Here is a 20,784-nt window from a genome sequence, read left to right on the forward strand (position 1 = left end):
CTGCAGAAAAGAGCCTTTTGGCTGCGCCGTCAGGTTGGCCCCCTCACCTGGGGTTTGGAAGGCTCACAAGTGACTTCTCACCATGACTTGACCCCAAGGCTCCGGGCCCCAGCCCTCTCTATCCTCCTCCTCCTCTGCTGTCACCCCTGAGCCACGAGCCTCACCCACATGGGATCCTGTTCCCCTGGCTCAGCTGCCAGCCCAGCACGTTGCCATCTCCCACCCTTGACCTTTCTTAGTTCTGCCCTCCCCCCTCCAGCCTTTCCCTGCTGGTTTCAGGGACTCTTCCATCCCTCTCTCCCTCCCCATCTCACCCCCATCCCTGCCTGTACTTGGTCATCCCCACAGCACCTGAGCATAGTAGTGACCAAAGGCAGGTGTTATGAGAGAGGAAGTGCGAGGCCAGACCTGTGGACAGACCCATGGCAACTCAGGGGACTTGGTCGTAGCGGCAGATACTGCCTGCAGCAGGGAACGTGTAAGCACAAACCTTGGTTTAGGCCATTGTGGTAGCAGCTCTGCAGTCCTTACTGGTTCATATTGCTGGGGCCTGATTGGAAGCTTCTGACCATCAGAGACAGACCAGCCTGGAGACAAGAATTAGAAGGCATGGTGTTTGGAGCAGGGGTATAAGATCAAGGAAGCAGATGCCTGGAACAGGAAGGGGTTGGCCCAGGGTCTCAAGACCCAGCTGCAGCCCTTCTGCCTTCTGCACCATGCTACCTCGTGCATCTGCAGAACGAGGCTGCTGAACCAGCAGGCTTGCTTGTCTGGCTGCACGAGGCCCATGGTGAAGAGCTTCAAGTCACCCTTAGTATTTCAGCAAAACCCTGGTGTGCCTGAATCCACATTTGGGGACACATTCTTTTTCTTTATTTCATCAATATTTTTCTTTTTTGTTTGTTTTCTATGTATTTATCTATTTGAAACACAGAGTTACAAAGAGAGAGTGAGCGATAGAGAAAGAGACAGGGAGATTTTCCACCCACTGGCTCACTCCCCAGATGGCTGCGACGGCCAGGGCTGGGGGCCTAACCAAAGGCAGGAGCTTCATCCAAGTCTGTCTTGTGGGTGGCAGAGGTCCACCCACTTAGGTCATCTTCCACTGGTTTTCCAGGAGCATTAGCCAGAAGCAGTTGGAAGTAGAGAAATCAGGACTTGAACCAGCACCAGTGCAGGATGCCAGCGCTGCAGGACCACCACTCCAGCCTGAGGACTTGGTTTCACTGTGTTCCGTTTCATCCTGCATGATACAGGCAGTTGGAGTCCAATTGCCAGACAAATCAGTAGGCAGAGAGAAGTTGGGTGACTTGGCCTCCCTAGTCCTGGCCGTGGAGGTCTGCCCTTCACTCCCCTATGCCCTCAGCATGGGGTGCTTTCTGGATCCCAAGCAGAGCTCTGGCAATTGGAGTCAAATCCAGACAGCTGCCAAGCCTTGTACTGTGCTAGGCCTACGAGGAAATCATTACCAACAGTAGCCCTTGGAAGTGGCTTTGGCATCCGTGACAAGTAACCCTGGCAGCTGAAGGCTTTCTTTTCTTTTTTTAAAAATTTATTTTATTTTTTATTGGAAAGTCATATATACAGAAAGGAGAGACTGAGAGAAAGATCTTCCGTCCAATGATTCACTTCCCAAGTGAGCCGCAACGGCCAGTGCTATGCCGATCAGAAGCCAGGATCCAGGAACTTCTTCCAGGTCTCCCACACGGGTGCAGGGTCCCAAGGCTTTGGGCGGTCCTCGACTGCTTTCCCAGACCACAAGCAGGGAGCTGGATGGGAAGTGGAGCTGCCGGGATATGAACCAGCACCCATATGGGATCCCGGTGCTTTCAAGGTGAGGACTTTACGCACTAGGCCACGCCGCTGGGTCCAGAAGCAGCTGAAGGCTTTCATGGACAACCCTCCTCTGGGTTGTGAGGATGGTGCCAGCACATGCCTCTGGTATTGCCCTTCCTGGCCTGCCAGCAGCGTGTAGCCTAATGTAAATGGAGCTAACATTGGACATGGCTGTGTTCTCCATGCCCGCCTTCCCTGTGAGGCTCAGAATTAAAAGCAGATGAGTGGGAATGTGAGTAGCAGTATCAGAGCATGTTTCCTCAGCATGTGGGGAATCCCCCAAGCGGGCAAGAACAGGCTTTGTTCCTCTTGCATCCTGCCCAGCCACATGGTGGGTTATCCATGAGTAACCATGGAGGCCGAGTTCAGTCGGAGCATCTCCAGGTGTGTGCCATGCACCTGGGACCTGTGCAGAATGCAGGTCCCCTGCAACCAGGCATGCTGCAGATACAGATGTTTTTTGGGGACAGAGCACCCCACTTTGGTACAGCCAGGTGCAGCCTGTGATAGAAGGGACCAGAGGTGTGGGGCAGTGGAAGACTCCTGGCAGGTGGCAAAGAAGGCAGGTGCGTGAACTTGGTGTCAGACGCACCCAGAGAGCTACCAGGAGCTGCCCTGGGCTCCCAGGTGGGAGCTGCCGCAGGCTGCCAGGTGGAAGGCTCTCCTGAGGTGAGTGGTGACCAAGGCTGGACCCTCTCCTGGCCACAGCACTATGGAGAAGCCTGCGGCAGACCATAGCTTGTTTGGCATAGTCTCGTTGCTGTTAACTGTATTGGGGTCTTCTGGCAGTCCTCTCAGGCCACCTGGAGTGATCGAATGGGCCCTGCACCTGCTAGCCGAGCAGCACTGACCATGGTCTGCTCCACCCAGGGTGTGATAGACCTGGGAAAGACCTAGAGCACCTCTGCCCACCCTGTCCCCACCTGCCACCTGCTGCTCATTTCCCAGGTGAGGAAGGTGTTCATCTTTGTCAGCCCAGGCGTCCGAGTCTCACAACGGAGCAGGTGCGGACCCAATTCTGACCGCCACCCCGAGCCTCAGCCTGTGCCTGTGGCCTCTGGCAACCGAGGCATACAGGGGACAGGGGCAAGAAGTCTTCCCAGCCTCTCATCCGAAGAGATGCGAGCAGCCCGAGAAGTTGTCTGTGGGCCCAAGCACCACTTGCTGAAGCAGCCAAGTGGGATGGCAGGTTTTAGGAAAGTCTTCAAAAACATAGGTCACCTTCAAGTTGATGTGAATTGTTTTTCAGTGATGCCTCTGACATATGCAGCAGTGAGGGGATACTGAGGCAGAACTGTCGTTTGTATTTATTTTCTCCTACAAAAAGCATGAAGCTCTCAAGCCTAGGGCTTACTGTAGGTGCTTAGGCGTAGTTCTTTCTTGAGCACACCTCGTTTTCTGTTTAAGTAGAAAAGATTCACCTGCTGTGCCTGGTGCAGCCTGAGGCACATAGTGGGTGTTCAGTCTGTTTACTAGATGGGCAGTTTGGTTGAGCAGCTGGGTGGAGTTTCTGTAGGGAAGTACCCAGGTGCCTGAGCCCGGCAGTGGGGCTCTGAGTATCTGGAATTTTCTTTGCAGCTTGAAGTCACCTGTCAGTTTGACACATCACCTCTGCACTTTCTTGGACTGTTAATAGTCTTTGCATTTGGCAAATGTGCCTTAGACCCACCTTGAAGATGTGGATAGAACTTGGGGAGCATTCCAGGTGACTTGGAAGCTTTTCTGATGAGCAACACTGGGGAACAAGTGTCTGCCCTTGGCTTGCTTCTGATCAGGGCTGAAGCAGAATTAACCAGGGCAAGTGTGGATGCCGGGCCAGCTTGTCTCAGGGGGTGTCATCGATGTGAATGTTAATATACATGCTCAGATGTTGCGACTTTGCACACAAACTCAAATCTGTCCAGGGCCTCACCTGTGCCTCACCATGGTTCAGTGTCTTTGAGTCTCTCACTGTCCAGCAGCAGAAGCACCTGCTGACCATGGAAACACAGTTGAGTTATGCCTTCTGGGCTGGCAGTAGCAGCCGCTCTGCACTACACCTTGGCCAGTCCAAGTATTTATGCCTTTGTCTGCGGCGCTGACTTCACTTTTCATTTGTTTTTGCAGAGTTGGATTACAGAAACTCCTATGAAATTGAATATATGGAGAAGATCGGCTCCTCCTTACCTGTAAGTTCTCCTTGCCTTGTCCACTGGACAGAGCGTCCTGGGCACATTGTGCCGGGGAATTGGGGTGGAGCTGCAAGGTTCAGGTGTTTGCCCAGTAGGAAATTCCATGGTAATAATAGGCTTCCCATGGGATTACTTTCCTGCACTGAGAAAGAGTGGTCAGAGATGCTATGGTAAGAGAGAAGGTTTGTTGCTTTTAGGTGTACAATTAGCTGGTTTCTCCAGGTTGACCATCTTAAGTTACAGATGTCACAGGGCAGTAGCCTTCTTTTCAGGGAACTTTGATGGGTAGGCAGCTGTCATCCCTTACTTAGGGTCTGCTGTCCTAGGGTGTCGTGTTCCTTGCCTGACCACTTGATGTGCCCTTGTCCAGTGATGGCCTCGGGGACTGGAAGTGCACAAGAAAACCAGGAATGGCTGGACGTGCTCTGCACTTCTGTTTATCTTTCTTTGTACCCCTTGTAGATGCTTCTAGATATTTCTGCAACTTGCTGTTAGGAAGTTAGATGGGGCAGTGCATCCATACCCAGACTGGCCACAAGTGCCAAGTCAGTGTTTTGAGACTCCCAAGCCAGTGTTTGCCTTTGTCTTTCTCAGTGAGTGCTGACCTGTGAGGTAACCTGTGTGACCCCTTCTGCGCCCTCAACAGAAGGGGTCACACACATCAGAGAGTTCAGAGCCTGAAATCCAAAACTCTGCAAGCTTCAGACAGGACACCAACACCATGGGTGCAAAATTCTAGACCTGACTTCCCATGTTGGGTCACAGGGCGAAAACAGCGTATAAAGTTACTTTCTGACTGTGTGTATAAGGTGTATGTGAACCAGGAGTGCGTTTTTTGTTTAGACTTGAATCACACCCTCATAGTACCTCCTATTCTAAATCCAAAGGCCCCAAACCTTGCTAATCCCAAGCACGTCCCAGGCTGATCTGTGACTTTGATCTCTCCAGCAGGACGATGACGCCCCGAAGAAGCAGGCCTTGTACCTCATGTTTGACGCTTCTCAGGAGAGCCCCGTCAAGTCTCCTCCTGCCCGAATGTCTGACTCCCCAACCCCATGTTCAGGGTATGGAGCCCCTTGTCCACCTGTGCACACGCAACGTTATTCAGTGTTTGTCCCTGGGTGTGATGTTCAGAGCCCTGCCTCCACCCCTCCCTGGCTGTGTGACCTTGTGTGAATTCCTTGACCTGCTGAGCCCTGGGTTTCCTGAGTGTTAGTGAGGAGGGGTAAAACCAACCTCGAGGAGGGTGCTTTGGGACACTCCAGGAGGCTGCTGGTCTTCTAGAGCAAACCCAGCTTTGCCATGGTGATGGGGCAGCTGACTTCCACAGAGAAGCCCTGAGGACATGATTCTGGCCCCAGTGCATGGCATATGGTTGGAGTGGTAGCTTGCATGTTCTGAGTAACATGATGTTTCATTGGGCCTTTGCACTATGGCCTGGGGGGCCTCCCGTTCATGCTTCCCATCTCTCATTGAGCCACGGTGAAAACTCTTGCTTCATCTCAAGTTTACCTGCGGATCAGAACCCACCCAGGGAGGTGGTGATGCTATTGCAGCAGTGGTACAGCCCTGCTGCTAGCTGCTGTGTCAAGTGCACGCCATAAATCTCTATACAGAGGTTCCTGTCTCTCTATTCCAGAAAAGGGAACTGGAAACTGGTGCTCATCACTTCCCCAAGGGCGCACGTGCAAGCCTGTCCCCGCTAAATGACAGTGTTTGTACCCCAGCCCCTGGCATCCGGGCTCTGCCCTGGTGCTGAGCTGTGTCACCTGCTCAAACCCTGCCTGGAAGTTTTATGCTTACTGAAGACCTGGCTCTGGGAACAACGCCCCGGAAGTTCAGCTTCTCTTGGGATGTTGATCCATCAGGGCAGCCTGGCTGATGTCCGTGGGGTTTTCAGTGGGAAGATTTAAGATGCCCTTTGTTCCTCAGGTCAAGTTTTGAGGAGACTGACGCCCTTGTGAACACCACAGCAAAGATCCAACATCCTGTCACCCGTGGGCTGGCCCCCAGCCAGGAGCCACCCATGCAGGTGCCTGAGAAACCTTCACAGAAAGAGCTGGAGGCCATGGCCTTGGGCACCCCCTCAGAGGCAGTGGAAATTGTAAGTGGAGTTGGAGGAACCTGAGGTTCCTGGAATGAAGTCCCAGGCCTGCTGGGCTGTGTCACCAAAGGGGCCAGGTCTTTAGAGCACTCCTCCCCGGCTCCTGCCACAGCGCTCCGTTCTGGCTACCTGGGAGGACCCCCCCCAAGCACCACGCAGAGCCCAAGGCTGTCCGTTGTCCTCAGCGTGTCCTGCAGGTCTCACTCGAGTGAGATCTCCAGGACATTGATTTGCCTCCAAGGACGCCGATTTCCCTATGTTTGGGCTGGTTGCTCTGGAGCTGCTGTGTGCCAGGGGCCGGGACGCCCTCCTGCTGGGCTAGATGGTTTTCATGGGTCTCCACACTTTCACCTCCCAGCTCTTGCCAGGGCCTTGCAGAACAGTAGACCCTGAGCTGAAACTTCCCCGCCCCAGGCCCACTGTGGGCCTGGCATCTGTCTCCCCGAAGCGTGATGTGCTTGCAAGGGTCTTCCTCATGCAAACACCTCCAGGTGGAGTTTATTTTTATTTCTTGTACCTTACTCCTAGTGAGCTCTGCCCTTTGTTTTCTGTGTTACTTTGTTCTTCTGTATTGGGAAACCGTTTATTGTCATGCATCAAAGGTTTATTGAGCCTCCGCAGGGTTGGGTACTGGAAAAATGAGAGTGGCGGGCCTAATTGTAGCTCAGACTCAAATACTGGGAATGGGTCTGCCCTAGTTGATCGCATAAATGAACTCTGATTTTAAAGTTTTCCTGCTCAAGGCACTTTTGCCTTGTTTGAAATCATGATTTTATTATTTAGAGAAACAACCTTACCCAGAACATTACTGGCTGTGATGTTTATGCGTGGTGGGATTTTCCTGATGGGTTTGGGTGTTTATGGAGGACTCCTCAACTAGCTTGCCTCCCTTGCACCGAGCAGACGGTAACTTGTTGCTGCTCCCTGGTTAGGCACCGAGGTGGCATGGGGGTGGGGAGGCACCTCCAGCTGTGCTGTCTGGGAGGGGGTCTGGCCTGCCAGCCTCGTGTCCAATGCAGGGATGTGTGGGCTGTGCTTGGAAGTGGTATCACCCTCCACCCTCCTCTTTCTCTGTCTCCTGTGTCTGCTCTGCTGTCTGCAGTCAGCTCCTGACGGTGCCTTTGCCTCTGCTGACGCCCTGCTCAGCAGGCTGGCTCGCCCCACCTCTCTCTGCGGTGCGCTGGACTGTCTGGAGCCCGACTTAGCTGAAAAGAACCCCCCAGTATTTGCTCAGAAGTTACAGGTTCGTAGCCCCTGTGGGACCTCTGGGGAATTTGAGGACACCTCAGTGAAACGTGAGGCCCCAATGTCCAGTGGAAAGGCAGGCTTTGTAAGAAGCTGTTGCCCGTGCCCTAGTGGACTCTCCCCACCCACCCAGATGACCCACATGGTGACCTCTGACTGTGTCACGATGTGCCGACCGCACCAGGTTATTTGAGCTTGGAGCTGAAGCAGTCATTTATCAGTTGTATCAAGAGCCTGACAGGTCACGTCCATGGTTTTACTGCTTGAAGCAAGGGTGCTGGGTCACGAGCCCACCAGTGTGTGCAAGCCAGGCCATGTCAGACCCCTTCTGTGCTGATGTCCCGACTTGGCTGTAGCTGTTCCCAAGCACTGACCCACTGAGCTAGCCCATGCTGTAGGTTTGACAGCTCAACATGATCAAACCTTCAGGGACCTTAACAGCTCTGTCCCCCAGTCCCCCAACGGATCACAAGTCTGTGCTTGCAAATCATTACCCAACTTGACCTTAGGAGCTCTGGTTTGTGTGCTGGCTGCTCTACTTCTTCTCCCTCCCCCATGATTTATTCATTTTCATTGAAAGCAAGATCCACAGAGAGGAGATACAGAGAAAAGGATTCTCCATCCGCTGGTTTACTCCCTAGGCAGCCACAATGGCCGGAAATGAGCCAATCCAGAGCCAAGAACCAGGAGTTTCCTTCCAGGCTCCCACGCAGGTACAGGGTCCCAAAGCCTTGGGCTGTCCTCCAGTGCTTTCCTGGGCAAGAAGCAGGGAGCTGGATGGGAAGTAGAGCAGCCAGGACATGAACTGGTGCCCACGTGGAATCCCAGCAGGTACAAGGTGAGGATCCAGCCACTAGGCCATTGCAACAGGCTGCTCCACTTCTGATCCAGCTCCCTGCTTGTGGCTGAGGAAAGCAATGGTGGATGGGCCAAAGTCTTGGGACCCTGCACCCTTGTAGGAGACTTGAACAAAGCCTTGGTCCCTGACTTCGGATCAGCTTAGCTCCAGCCGTTGTGGCCATTTGGGGAGTGATTCAGTGGATAGAAGATCTTTCTGTATTTCCTTCTCTCTGTAAATCTGACTTTCCAATAAAAATAAATATTAAAAAAAAAAAAACAAAGGAAGAAGCCAGAGGACCAAGGAAACTCGACATTTTTATCCCTACTCCTTGTTAAGATTTATTTATTTGAAATGCCAAGTTATGCAAAGAGAGGGGACACAGAGAGAAAGATTTTCCATCCTCTAGTTTATTCCCCAGATTGCCACAATGACCAAGACTGGCCCAGACCAAAGCAAGGAGCCAGGAGCCTCTTCTGAGTTTTTCACGTAGGCTCAGGGACCTGAATGCTTCCAGTGCTTTCCCAGGTGCATCAGCAGGGAGCTGGATTGGAAGTGGAGCAGCCACAACTCCAGCCAGCTCCTGTGTTGGGATGCCGGGGTCACAGGAGGCGGCTTAACCTGCTGCACCACAGGGCAGCCCTGATCCCATTTTGAGAATCACTTCAGCCAGCTGCCCTGACAGATACCCCCAGGGGGATTTAGACACAGGTGACTTTCTGGTCTGCTGAGGCTCTCACTGTAAAAGAAGCCAGGGCTCTCACCCATCATCCCTCGTAGCTGTTGCCACATCTGTCTATGACACATTCAGTCCTGTGTGCGTGAGCCATTTGCATGCGTGGTCACGCATCTCCCTGCGGTTTCCTCACCCCCACCCACCGGGCAGGAGGAGTTAGAGTTTGCCATCATGCGGATAGAAGCCCTGAAGCTGGCCAGGCAGATTGCCCTGGCTTCCAGGAGCCACCAGGACACCAAGGTATGGGTTTGCTGCAGTGCCGTGCTCCTGGAATGCCGTGTGTGCCACCGCTGCCGCACGCCCAGAACAGCTTTGCTAACCAGTGGTCCAGCCGCCACAGTCGCTGTCCCATGAGTGTAATTGTCCGAAAGCTGAGGGTGTGACTCTCCTAGAAGGACATGCCCCTCAGGTCCTCTGAACTCAAGAGCAAGGGGACCCCTGCACTGGTTAGATGGAGAAGGTGACAGAGACCTTCTCTCCACTCATCTGGTCCCCGTGTGACTGCAACATCCAGGGTTGCAGCTGATTCAGGCTGAAGTCGGGAGCCTGGGGACCCCATCCGGGTCTCCGGCCTGGATGGCAGGGGCCCTAGTACTTGGGCCATTGTCCACTGCTGTTATCCAGACAAACACAGCATCTCTCCCCTGGTGGCAACGCCAAGTCCCATTTCACAGATGGGAAAAATGTGGCACACACTGCCATGTACCAGCTTGGGAGTGAAGGAGAGGGAGGGCCCCAGGGTGCAGGTGGCCACAAGAGGCCCTGGACTGTTTGTCTTGCTGAGGGGGTGGGATTTCCCTATCACTTGTCCTTGCTACAAGAGGGGAAGCTCTGGCTACTGCTGTTACACAGAGGGTCCCAGCTCCATGTGACCTCCCAGGCTGTCACCACCATGGAGGGACCCCAGAGACAGAGGGGTCATGCCTCTGTGTGTGGCAGGAACTAGGATGCACACACTCCGTGGCTTCCTTATTCTGCCGCCAAGCCCCAAGCGTGGGTTGGATCCCCATCAAAGTGGGGTTTTTAGGAAGCCCTGAGCAGGGAGGCTCGCTGCTCCGCTGGATTCCTTGCTTGCTCTCTTTGAAGACAGAACAGATCCCTGGTTCTGGTTCAGGAGAGGCTGGATTGAGCATATTGAGACTGGCTTCTGTCCCCTTCCTGGGAGAAGGTGCCCGAGGCAACTGGCACCAATACCAGCCAGGAGCTGGCTCTGTTGGTTACACCCTGTTCCCAGCCCAGGATTTTGTTTTTTAAAAATACTGTCATGTGCAGTACCACTGAGTGTAGGCCAGAGAGGCAGCCCCAGCTACTGCCTGCTGAGTTTCAGAAGTTCACACTAACGAAAATAGCCCTTTGGGACAGAGATGGCTTGGCTTAGAAGGAATTTTTTCTTGCACCGTGGGAATGTATTGCTTTTAGGCAGATCCTCTGGTGCCTTTGGTCCAGGGCAAATAGACGCACTTCCCCAAAGCCAGTCGTCAACCTCAGCCCAGGCATGTCCCGGGTGCCTCTTTCTCACACAGATGCTGGAGTGCCCCTTGCTGTGTTGCAAACTGCCAACGTGTGGAGACAGCAGCCGCTGTGTGGCCAATCCGCTCCCTTTTCTGCATGTTTGCTTAAGCCACAGGTGACATAGCCTGGTCTTGCTGACAGCTCCGTCTTAAGCTGTCCTACTAACACAAAGTGCAGTCACTTGGAATGAAACCTATCCTACCAAGGGGCTGAAGGCCAGCCTGAAAGATGGCTGCAGCTGATTTTCTAGGGGTTCTTGGGGCAGCTTCCAGGAACTCCAGCAGGGAAATATGTGAAAACCGAGAAGTTCCCAGGCCTGGAGTGTTGGGCAGCAGCCTTGTTGTTTCCCTTCTGTTTGCCAAATCAAAGCCAGCTGTGTCCTGGAGCGAGGCTGGTGCAGGTTGGTGGACACGCAGCGTAGCGGCCCCAATTTAACACTCAATTGGCTCAGCTGGAACTTGAACTTGAATCTCCCATCTGTATGACTTTCCACAGGAGCATGAGGCATGAGAGGTTGATTGGATTGGTGCGTGGAGCAGAATGCACGAGTCTTGGGATCCCCGTGCCCCTGGCCTTTCTGGATCGGGGGAGCTATGTGAAGACTTAGGGTGAATTTGGGTCAGTGGGAGAGCAAGATCATAGGAAGGACCAGCTTTGGGTTGGGAGTAGAATGACAACATGTGGTGGAAAGAGCCATGTGCGAGGCAGGTGTGTGCCTTACACCAGGAGGAGTCAGATCTGGGGCAGCCTGTGCTGCCAGCCAGCACCCAGAGCCACATGCTGTTCCCTCCTGTCACTGAATCCACAGAGAACCGTTCTCATTGCCTGCTTTACAGGAATTTGGGGGTATGGAGATGCAACAATGCTCCAACCCTACCCAAAGAGATTGTAATTGGCCATCAGTTCATTAACCTCGTGGAAAGATGCATGGTCATTGCCCCAAGCCTGGGCTGAGAGCCTTGGGAGGCCAGGTCTTGACTTCACAAGAGGTGCTGCTGTCTGGAGGCTAGTGTTGCCGTCTCATGACTGTGATGAGGGTATGGTGCCCCACACCTGCCCCGTATGTGCCCCCTGAGCCTGAGAGAGCCACCTGCCCTGTGGGTGGATGAGGTGATCCCTGCCCAGCTCAGGTCCATGCTGTCGGGCAGGAGCCCAGTGCACTGGTGTGACTCTGGCCAGTGTTGTCTGTGGGTCCTTGACCCTGAGTGCTCCCTGCCTCATGCCAGGCCCGAGGCCTGGCTATAGGGAACTAGCACAAGGGGCCTGAGGGCTGGCCTCAGGACCCACATGAGCTACTGGCTGAAATGACCAAAAAGGGGTGATAGCACCCCAAGGACTCTCCCAGGCCCCAGGACTTAAGGAAGGATTGATGTGGCTAACCATGGGTTCAGCCCCCTTGCCACGAGGCCGTTCACTTTCAAGCTTGTGATTCTCCCAGCTCTTCCCGCCCCTCCAAAGTAGCAAGTGGGGCGTGATGGGGGAGAAACAAAGCTTATCCTAAAAATAACTGATCTTAAAATACCCGTGAGAGACAAACCCATTAATCTCAGTTGAAAACAATTCTTGGTTGTAAGCGAGTGCCGGGTGTGTGCAGTGAAGGTCATTAGCGGGTAGTTACTCCAGCAGTCACGTGGGACGTGGGCGTCCCTCTGTGATGGTGGCAGCTGGCGTTGCCCATGGGCATTGTCTGGCATCCCAGCTGCTTGAGACAGTATAGTGCTTCGTTGGTCCTGCTTGGTTTCTGCCCAGAACAATAAAGTGCATTTAGTTAAATTCATTTTCTCTTATGCTTCCAGGAAGCCATTTTGATGTAGCTCAAAGCTGGCCTTCGCTGTGGGAGAACTTGGGCCCAGATCCCTCAGAGCCTCACTCGGTCACCTTTACAAGCACGGGGCAGTCTGATGCCGTGTGACGGCCCCTTCGTTTTGTAAATTTTCTATTTTTTTTTTAAAGAATGTGTTCTTTTACTTTAGAAATAATAGGAACAGGTTTTTTCCCCTTCAGGATTTTGTGAACTTATTCCTTCAGTATAGATTTGGAGTCTTAAAAAGAAATTATTTTACTTGAAAGTCAGTTACAAAGATCTTCCATCTGCTACTTCGCTCCCCAGATGGCCACAACAGCTGGAAGTGGGCCAGGTACCCAGATGGCCACCAGAGCTGGGACAGGGCCAGGCCAAAGCCGGAGCCTCTCCAGTTCTCCCATATGGGTGTGGGGTACTTGGGCCATCTTCCGCAGCTTTGTGAGGCATGTTAGCAGGGAGCTGGGCTGGCAGTGGAGCAGCAGGGACTTGAACCAGTGCCCACACAGGATGCCCGAGCTCCAGGCAGCAGCTGAGTGTGCTGTGCCATAGGAGTGGCCCCTGATTTGGAATCAGTCTGTAGGTACAGTTCCACGGCTCCTTCCTTTGTAAACCAGAATGGAACCTGTGGTGGATTTCTCGTGCTTCCCATGTGCTTCCCTCTGGGAAGGTGGTGGCACTTCCTTCCGGGAGCTCAGCCCATCTCATATCCTGAAATTGGAGGCTGCCTGCAGGTTCCCAGCTGGCACATGTGCGAGTCTCGAATCAGGTGTGGCGACTGGGTCACTTGGGTGCCACCGAAGGGTGAGCCAGGCCCAGGCACTCGAGGCCAGGCAGGGGCAGTGGAGTGCAAGCAATGGGTGTCCTCTCCCAGGGTGACCTAACCATTCAGCTCACCTTGCATGTGATCCACTAATTGGGCCTAACTCTGTCCTCTTTAGTCCTATCCATTAAACTTGCCCCTGGGTCTTCTGAATTGTCGGCTCCATCCCCCCACATCTTTCTACAACATTGTCTGCTGCTCAGTTAATTCTCGTCACTACCAAGCAAGGAGCCGGATAGGCCACACTTAGCTCACATCAGACCAGGCTCCGGGACTGAAGTGGAGGCCTCCTTGGCAGCCCCGGTAGCACCATGAGTTAATGAATTGGACTGAGAGTGGGTTTTTTGATGGTTCTTGTGCAGTAGAAGTAGCTGACAAGCCTGCCATGCTGGTTGCTGCTAACAACCCTTTCCAATTGTGTGGCCAGTGGCTGAGCCTTTGGTGGGAAGGGAGGAAGAAAGCCAGACCCCCTCCCCACCTCTTGGGGGCCAGTGTCTTTGTCCCCTGTGGAAGGAATCCCAGGAACCGGCAGACCTGTGTTGCTTGGGTGGGAAGGAGTGGGGCACCTTGACAGTGGTGGAGGGGCCGATCGGTAAATGCAGATCCTGTCCCTGACCGAGTTCTCAGTGTCCCGTTGATTTTGCACCCCAGATGGTGAGTGGTGACCTGACTCTTACACGCAGTTGTTTGTGGGAGGCAGTTGATTGGCAGCTGTGCTGGCCCCTAAGCACTGCCTGAATCATATCAGAACTGAAAGCATACACCCTCCCTTCCCCGGCAGCCCACCAGCCACCACTGAGGTCCTGATCAGATCTGTGGTTATCTGAAACCAGGGGGCCCGGAGACCAGAATTCAGTGTCATTCATCATCGGGATTTTGTTTTGCAAGTGGAGCCGGCTGGATAATGACCTTGGTTCCTGCACCCCATGCCTGAGTGACTCGGTGTTTGATAAATGGCCATGATAAGCAGGCCCCCAGGCACCCCCAGCTCCAGTGGCTCCAAGCCTCCCAGGATTCCCTTCTTCATCCTGCACAGATACAGAGCGTTAGATTCCCCCATGTTGCCCTGTTCATTCACCTCTATATTGTGCCACACTGTGGGTGCTTTTGGTTTTGAAGCTGTGTGGCCCATTCATGAGAGAAGGAATGCGGTCCTCTTGCCACATGGTTAACATGAACCATTTCTCCTTGTAATTGAAAACCATCTGTAGAGAGAAGCTGCCCACCCCACAGAAGTCTCCATCTCCAAGGCAGCCTTGTACTCCCGCATGGGCACCTCCGACGTGGAGAAGCCTGCGGCCCTTCTGTTCCGGCAGCCGGACCTGGATGCGGCGCTGCAGATGGCCAGAGCAGAGGTAGTGTGGCCTGGGTGTGGCCCGGCTCCTACAGGTGCACCAGCCCCCACCTCCATCACAGAGCCAGGTTCTCAGAGACGGACTCTGCTCCGGACTCCACTGGCGAAGTCGGAGGCAAACCAGACACCATCTTCCTGCAGCGGCTTTCGCAGCCTCATTCCATTTAAAAGCAAAACTGTACTCCCTGCAGCTGCCCCCCTGGGGCCTTGGGAGCCGGCCCCTTCTCCGACAGGCTGGGGAAGCTCCCTGGGTGTAACTGTGGTTTGCTATGGGAAGTTTGAGTTGCACCTTTGTTCCGTGTCTCCTGATCTCGGTAAGCGGCTTGCCGAGATGTGAATTTCCCCATCTGGGGCTGACCTCTGTCTTCTCCCCCCACTCCCAGATCGTAACCAAGGAGAGAGAGGTCTCGGAGTGGAAAGACAAGTATGAAGAAAGCAGGCGGGAAGTGATGGAGATGAGGTCAGTGGTGCACCTGCACTGTGTCCCCATCTAGGAAACGGGCGCAGAGCAGCCCTGGGGCAACGACACCCTCACATCTGCTCCCTGGATCCCCATCCCAGCTTCACCACCTCAAGGTCGGGGAGCCTGGGGAAGTGACTCAGCTGCACCTCATGCCCCCTGTGTCCCTGCAGTCATGCTGGAGATGGGCCCAGGGCTGCCACTCCGAGGGCCTTGTTAGGAACACATGGAAGCATGGCACAGCTAAAGAAGGTGCTTTTAGGCCCGGTCCTGCAGAGTTCTAGAAGGAGCTGCCCCGGCTCCTCCGTGCCTGCGCAGGAGGAGCTCAAGGACCTGCTGCTGCTCTGTGGTTCTGGATGTCCTGAACTGCCAACGGCCCTGTGGGGCTTGGGGGGAACCCACCCTAACCCCCAGTCATGGATCCCTTCTTGCTGTGAGTCAGTCTTGGGGTGAGTCAGTGACCTTGACACTTAGGTCACAGGGCCAAGGACTGACCCCCCGGTGGCTATGCAGCCTTTGCATTTTGCAGACTGCCTCCTGCCCACCTCAGTCCACTCAGCCTCCTGGGGTCCCTGCCCAGTGCTGCAGGCCCGAGCCTCATGGCACTCAGGTGGCAAGGGGAGCTCGCAGCTCCGGGGGACAACTTACCTAGGTCCCCCAGTTTAGCCCCTCACCCCAGGATCTCTGAGGTCTTTTCTGACCAGGATCCTGGGTTCCTGGATGGTCATTCGTTCTGGAGTCCCCCATGGGGATAATGACTGGATAACACAAGGAGACTCTCAGATTCTCCCCGCCCTGGGATTGGCTTTGACGGAGGTTCTGTGTTACACCCTAGTCTGACCTGCTCCTGGCTCTCTCCCTCCCCACAAACACACATGGGTCAGGGGAGGCCTCGGAGAGCTTCCATTCTGCTAGGGGACCTCAGTCTCCTTGCGGCCAAGCGGATACTGTGCCAAGAAGACACAGATAAAATGTTAGGGAGGTCCGAGGAGAAATCAGGGAAAGCTTCCTGGAGGAGGAGTCAATGTAGGATGTGAGACGGAGAGCAAGCAAAATGGACAGTAGCATGGAGGTGAGAAAGCCCAGAGCAGACACATGATGTGTTCTCGCTGAGCTGCCTGGTTGGGGTGTGCAGGGAGAGGGTCGAGGTTGGAGGCGACCCTAAACTTGACACATGAAGCTTATTCCATTGTACGTGGGCCACAGGTGGGTCAGCAGTTGGGGCACAGCTCACAGCTCCCCTGCATGCGACTCCACGTCCATCCTGGTCCCCATGTGTCCGTCCTTCTCTTCCAGGAAGATCGTGGCCGAGTATGAGAAGACCATCGCGCAGATGATTGGTGGGTGTGCCGAACTTGTAAAGCGGGGCAGGGGTGGGGGCTGTACCGGCGGGGCTCGGGGCAGGCTTTGCCAAAACGCACTCTGGCCTCACCCCTGCCTGGAGGCACCGGAGCAGCCTCCTTGGTGCCACGGTTGGACCTGGCCAGGCTTTGCTCACTTCACAGGAGACAAGACTTGGGGGAGTCTCAGGCTGTTTAGGGGCCTGTAGTTGCCCTTGGGAGAGAGAAGTCAAACCCACAGCCCCTCGTTTGGTGTGGGTTTGGGCTGAGCGTCCCGCGCCAGCCTTGGCTTAGGGGTCTGGAGCAGGGAGTCCAGAAAGGCGACAGTTAGCTGAGACCAAGGCAGACACGGCTAACTCCGCGGTACTGTTGCTTGGCCTAGCCAGAGCTGGGAGCCTGAAGCTCACAGGAGACAGGACCGCAGTGGTCTGGGCCATCCCTGCTGCGTCCCATGGTCCAGTTAGCAGGAAGTTGGAGGCAGGGCTGAGTGTTGGAACACAGGTGCCCTGCCGGGGAATGCAGTGTCCTGCCTGTTGGGCTCGACCCGCCACCCCTCCAGACCAGTTTCTGTATCCAAGGCCTAGCTCTCCTCCTCGGACACTGGGATTCAGGAGTGATGCCCCTCCGCTGGCCCGCCCCAAGCCAGTGTCACGGCCAGAGCAGAAGCAGCCGGGCACTTGAGAGCTTTGCATGCAGAGGAGCTTGACGTGGGAGGTGTCAGGCCGCTCCACCCGGAGCTCCAGGGCAACAACTCCCCCAGTTGCTTCTGAGGAAAAGTCTCCAGGGACGCTGCTTTATATCAAAAGGAAATGTCTTTATTAAATTGCTGTGAGACTTTACGACCGCATATGGATATGATGAAGTTCAAGAGTCTAGAGATAAAACTGCTGGGTTTAAAAATGTGATCCGTTTGAAGGATTTATGTTCTCTAATATGTAGAGTTTGGCCCATGTGGCGTGCCCTCTGGCCTGCTGAGCCGTGGGATGTGGGCATGTCACTCACTGCTCCTCCCCCGGCTCATCCAGAAGCTTGTTGCTGCAGCACAGGCGCCCTTGGGTTTATGTTTGTGCGTAGTGCTAAAGATGGGGGGTCAAAAGGCATGAACCCCTGATCCTGGGCAGAAGGGGGCCCCACACGGTGTTGTGACCACACACTCGCACACACCCACACCGGGGACCTGGTGTTCCAGGCTCTCCCTGCAGCAGCCGTGGCACCTGACTCCAGTGAGCATCTTCCTTGCTTTTGGGGCTCCCTGAGATGCCTGTAGTGCCTCTTTCTGGCAGCAGCATGGTCCCTCAGGGCCTGTCCCTGCGAGCTGTTTCCTGTCTGCATTCGCTTGTTCACCATCCTCCTGGCCAGCTGCTTCCCTGGGGACGTGTCTGTGGCCGTCACCCCCCAGGCACTAGCGCACATCACTCCCTGAGGCCCTCGCAGACTTCAGGGTCCTGGCGTCCAGGACGGGCGGTGAGTGGGCAGGTGTGGTCCCTGCGTCTGCAGAACATGCCCACCTGCCTTCGCCCAGTGTCTGTGCATTCTTCGCCTCTCCACTTACCCAGGATGGAAAGTGCAGCCCAGAGAGCTAGCTCAGGGCCCAAGGGATGCCAGAGGGTTCTGTGGCTGGAACCAGTCCCACCCCACACGTGCCAGCCAGCCCTTCCCAGCCATGGCTCCCACGCTTCCCTCACAGATGCCCCACGCTGCTGTGTCCCCGTCCTCCTTGCTGTCCATTCCCACCCACTCCTGCAGCTCTGAGAACAGGCTCTGTGGAACTGAAAACAAGCGAGTCGCCTGTGCTTCCCGCATTCGGTTGTTGCAACTGATTCTTGCTGCTTTCCTAACCACTGCCCTGATGATGTGTTTTGCTTCTGTTTTCTGTTGCTTCTTGCCCTTTGCTTGCAAAACAAACAGGCAAGCCTGGTAAGTAAAGCGCTCTCCCCGATTTCATACCCGCCTGTTGCAGCCCTTGTTTGTTTGTTTTTCCAGTTTTTGTTATGTTTTCGCTTTTGTGTGTTGCTGTTTGCCATGTGATTTAATCATGTTTTGCCCTTTAAAAAAAAAAAGGCAGAAAAATCTCCAGGGGTTTGGGTTTGGAATCTGGAGCGTCTGGGGCTTCGGGCGGATTTCCTGACTTAAAGCACTGCACTGTATTTGTCCCTCACGATCCGGCTTCTCAGCCTGCCAGGCAGTTCTGTTTTGTAAGGGTCACGTGGTGAGGCAAGGAAACTTGAGGCAGGCATCTTGGCTGCAGGAAGTCAGACTGACTCATTCGGCACGTGTCCATCCCCCCGCTTCACCTGGAGTGTGCGCTGCAGGACGTGCTGGGACGGAGGTGATGCCTACAAGCCAAAGAATGGAGACAAGCCCTGCCGGTGCCCTTTCTCCGGGAGCCTGGCGTTACTGGCGACCGTGTTAAGGAGCTCCCCTGTCCCCAGGGGTCAAGGATGGCTGTCACGGGGCTTGCTGTGGACAGAGATGTTGGGGGCAGAGGGTCACAGAGCAGGTCCCCAGGGCTGTGAGGGCTGAGACCCACCGAATTGAAACACTGCCTGTGAACCTTGGTGCTGGGACTCGAACCCAGCTAGTGAGAATGGCCATGACTGAAGCATGACTGAAGCAGCTCCACGCTGCTGCCAGCAGGAGCTTTTGAGAGCCCTGTGATCCCAGGGACAGGCTTGGGGAGGGACCTGGGGCAGTTGGGAAAGCTAGTCTACATGCAGATTCTTGGGGCCTGTCCCCCAGACCTACAGAACCAGGGCTGGGCTGCACCACAGTCTGCATAGGGACTGTTCCCCCAGACGATTTGGGCTGTGCTCCCTCAGAAGGGCAGCCTGGCTGTGCAGCGAAGGCTCTGGGGGAACCCCAAGTGTTGGGGCTGGAGCTAAGACCCACTGTTGAGGGAGCCGCGTCCTGAGGTCTGTTGTCGGAAAAGGCTGGAATGGTGGTCTCGATTGTGGCTTTGATTTGGGGTCCAGTTTCTGCTGTCGCTTCAGCGGTAAAGTCACTGACTCAGCTTCTCAAACCTCCATCTCACCTTCTGTCCAGGAAGTTGAAGGATGTGGTTTTCGGGGTGCCCTGGAGCTTCCCTCATTCACCATGCATGTTGGCCACCTGCGTGCTGGCCATTGTCCCATGCCCTGGGACAGAGCAGTGGACTCACGAGATGCCACTCGGTACCTGCACTTGTGCAGTGGGCTTTCAGCAGGAAGATGAGCAGCCAGCGTGTGTGCTTGGGCAGGCACCCCTGCGTACTTGCACAGGCACCCCAGTGCCTGCCATGTCTCACATAATGTTGCATGGAGGATGGCACAGCAGTAAGGAGTGGGTGGGAAGTGGTGCCCACACCACTGGCACTGGCTGAGTCTGGGGCAGGAGCCGTGTTGGCGTGTTGAGGCCATTGATGCCGGAGCAGAGGTTGGGCAGGGGGTTTGGGTCCCATGACCTGCAGAGGAGGTCATGGGCCAAAGGGCTGCAAGTTGGTGTCGGGTGGTCACCCCATCTGACCCCTGGTAGTGGTGTGGTGGTGTTGTGGACACCTAGACGAGCTCTGTATGTTGTCACCATAACCCACCCTATCGCTACTGTCCTCCAAGCCAGTCCCAGGCAGCAGGCAGCCCCCTGGGCCAACAGACAGGTGTGCCCAGCCCCAGGCCCCTCTTCTCCTGTGTCACCAGGTCTGTCCCACCCTCCACCAGCACAGCAGAGGCTCGAGGCAGTGTGGGGCCAGTGCCTCGGTGTGTGGAGTGCTCAGAGGCAGCTGCCCCTTCAATGCAGGGATAGCCTTCTGGGTGTGGGAGGGGAATCACATGAGCTCTGCAGGCCACGAGCCAGACAGCCGGGCTTGAGGCCGACACGGCTGCTGTCCACAGGAGCAGCTGCTCTGGCTCTGATCTGCACCCAAATCAGGTTCTTCCAAACATCACCGAGAACGGAGCGAGCTCTGTTTTCTTGCAGTTAAGACATTTTCTGTATCGAAACAGCACGTGCTTCCTATGGGCCCTGGAACGTGGAGACGCTTGGTGGGATTTGGGTTTCTGGATGAGTTAAGGGTGAAGGACGCCTTCTCACTCTCAGTCTTGACAACACTTAGGAAATCCCACCCTCCCAGCATAGGCCACGGCTCCCTTGAGAGCCCGCGCCAGCACAAAACCCACATTACAGAACTGTTGCTATCAGAAAGCCGAGCCGGCTCTCCCTGTAAGGGGCTGCATCCACCAGGCGACGGAACGGCAGCCGCTGCCTACCCCATGTGATGCTGCGTGGGCCCCAGGCTGTGATGCCGGAACTGGGTGTTTGATTCTAGAAGGGAAGAGCAGAGGTTCAAACTACCCTGCGGACTGAGATTGCCTGGTGCATCCTGGCTCCTGACCTCTCTCCCCAGAGGATGAGCAGAGAGAGAAGTCGGTCTCCCACCAGACGGTACAGCAGCTGGTCCTGGAGAAAGAGCAGGCACTGGCTGACCTGAACTCTGTGGAGAAGTCCCTGGCTGACCTGTTCCGGAGATACGAGAAGATGAAGGAAGTCCTAGAAGGCTTCCGCAAGGTGGGGCTGTGTGCGGGGCAGAGCA

The 20,784-nt window shown here is 55.0% G+C and overlaps 1 protein-coding gene across 13 annotated transcripts in view; it reads left to right on the top strand.

The window, feature by feature from the left end:
- Nucleotides 1–20,784, top strand: part of LOC101530588 (transforming acidic coiled-coil-containing protein 2) — a 115,752-nt gene that overhangs the window by 93,254 nt on the left and 1,714 nt on the right. For 6 of the 13 annotated variants that reach the window (XM_058671719.1, XM_058671722.1, XM_058671721.1 and 3 more), the window contains 9 exons: nucleotides 3,943–4,004; nucleotides 4,956–5,071; nucleotides 5,940–6,111; nucleotides 7,214–7,354; nucleotides 9,081–9,170; nucleotides 14,278–14,421; nucleotides 14,804–14,880; nucleotides 16,177–16,220; nucleotides 20,599–20,759. In XM_058671719.1, coding sequence (XP_058527702.1) covers nucleotides 3,943–4,004; nucleotides 4,956–5,071; nucleotides 5,940–6,111; nucleotides 7,214–7,354; nucleotides 9,081–9,170; nucleotides 14,278–14,421; nucleotides 14,804–14,880; nucleotides 16,177–16,220; nucleotides 20,599–20,759 — 1,007 coding nt within the window. The remainder of the gene's footprint in view (nucleotides 1–3,942; nucleotides 4,005–4,955; nucleotides 5,072–5,939; nucleotides 6,112–7,213; nucleotides 7,355–9,080; nucleotides 9,171–14,277; nucleotides 14,422–14,803; nucleotides 14,881–16,176; nucleotides 16,221–20,598; nucleotides 20,760–20,784) is intronic. The other 7 variants (XM_058671723.1, XM_012925464.2, XM_004579761.3 and 4 more) reach the window with 3 other exon arrangements.

This window comes from Ochotona princeps, chromosome 13 (assembly GCF_030435755.1).
Source record: "Ochotona princeps isolate mOchPri1 chromosome 13, mOchPri1.hap1, whole genome shotgun sequence".
NCBI lineage: Eukaryota > Metazoa > Chordata > Mammalia > Lagomorpha > Ochotonidae > Ochotona > Ochotona princeps.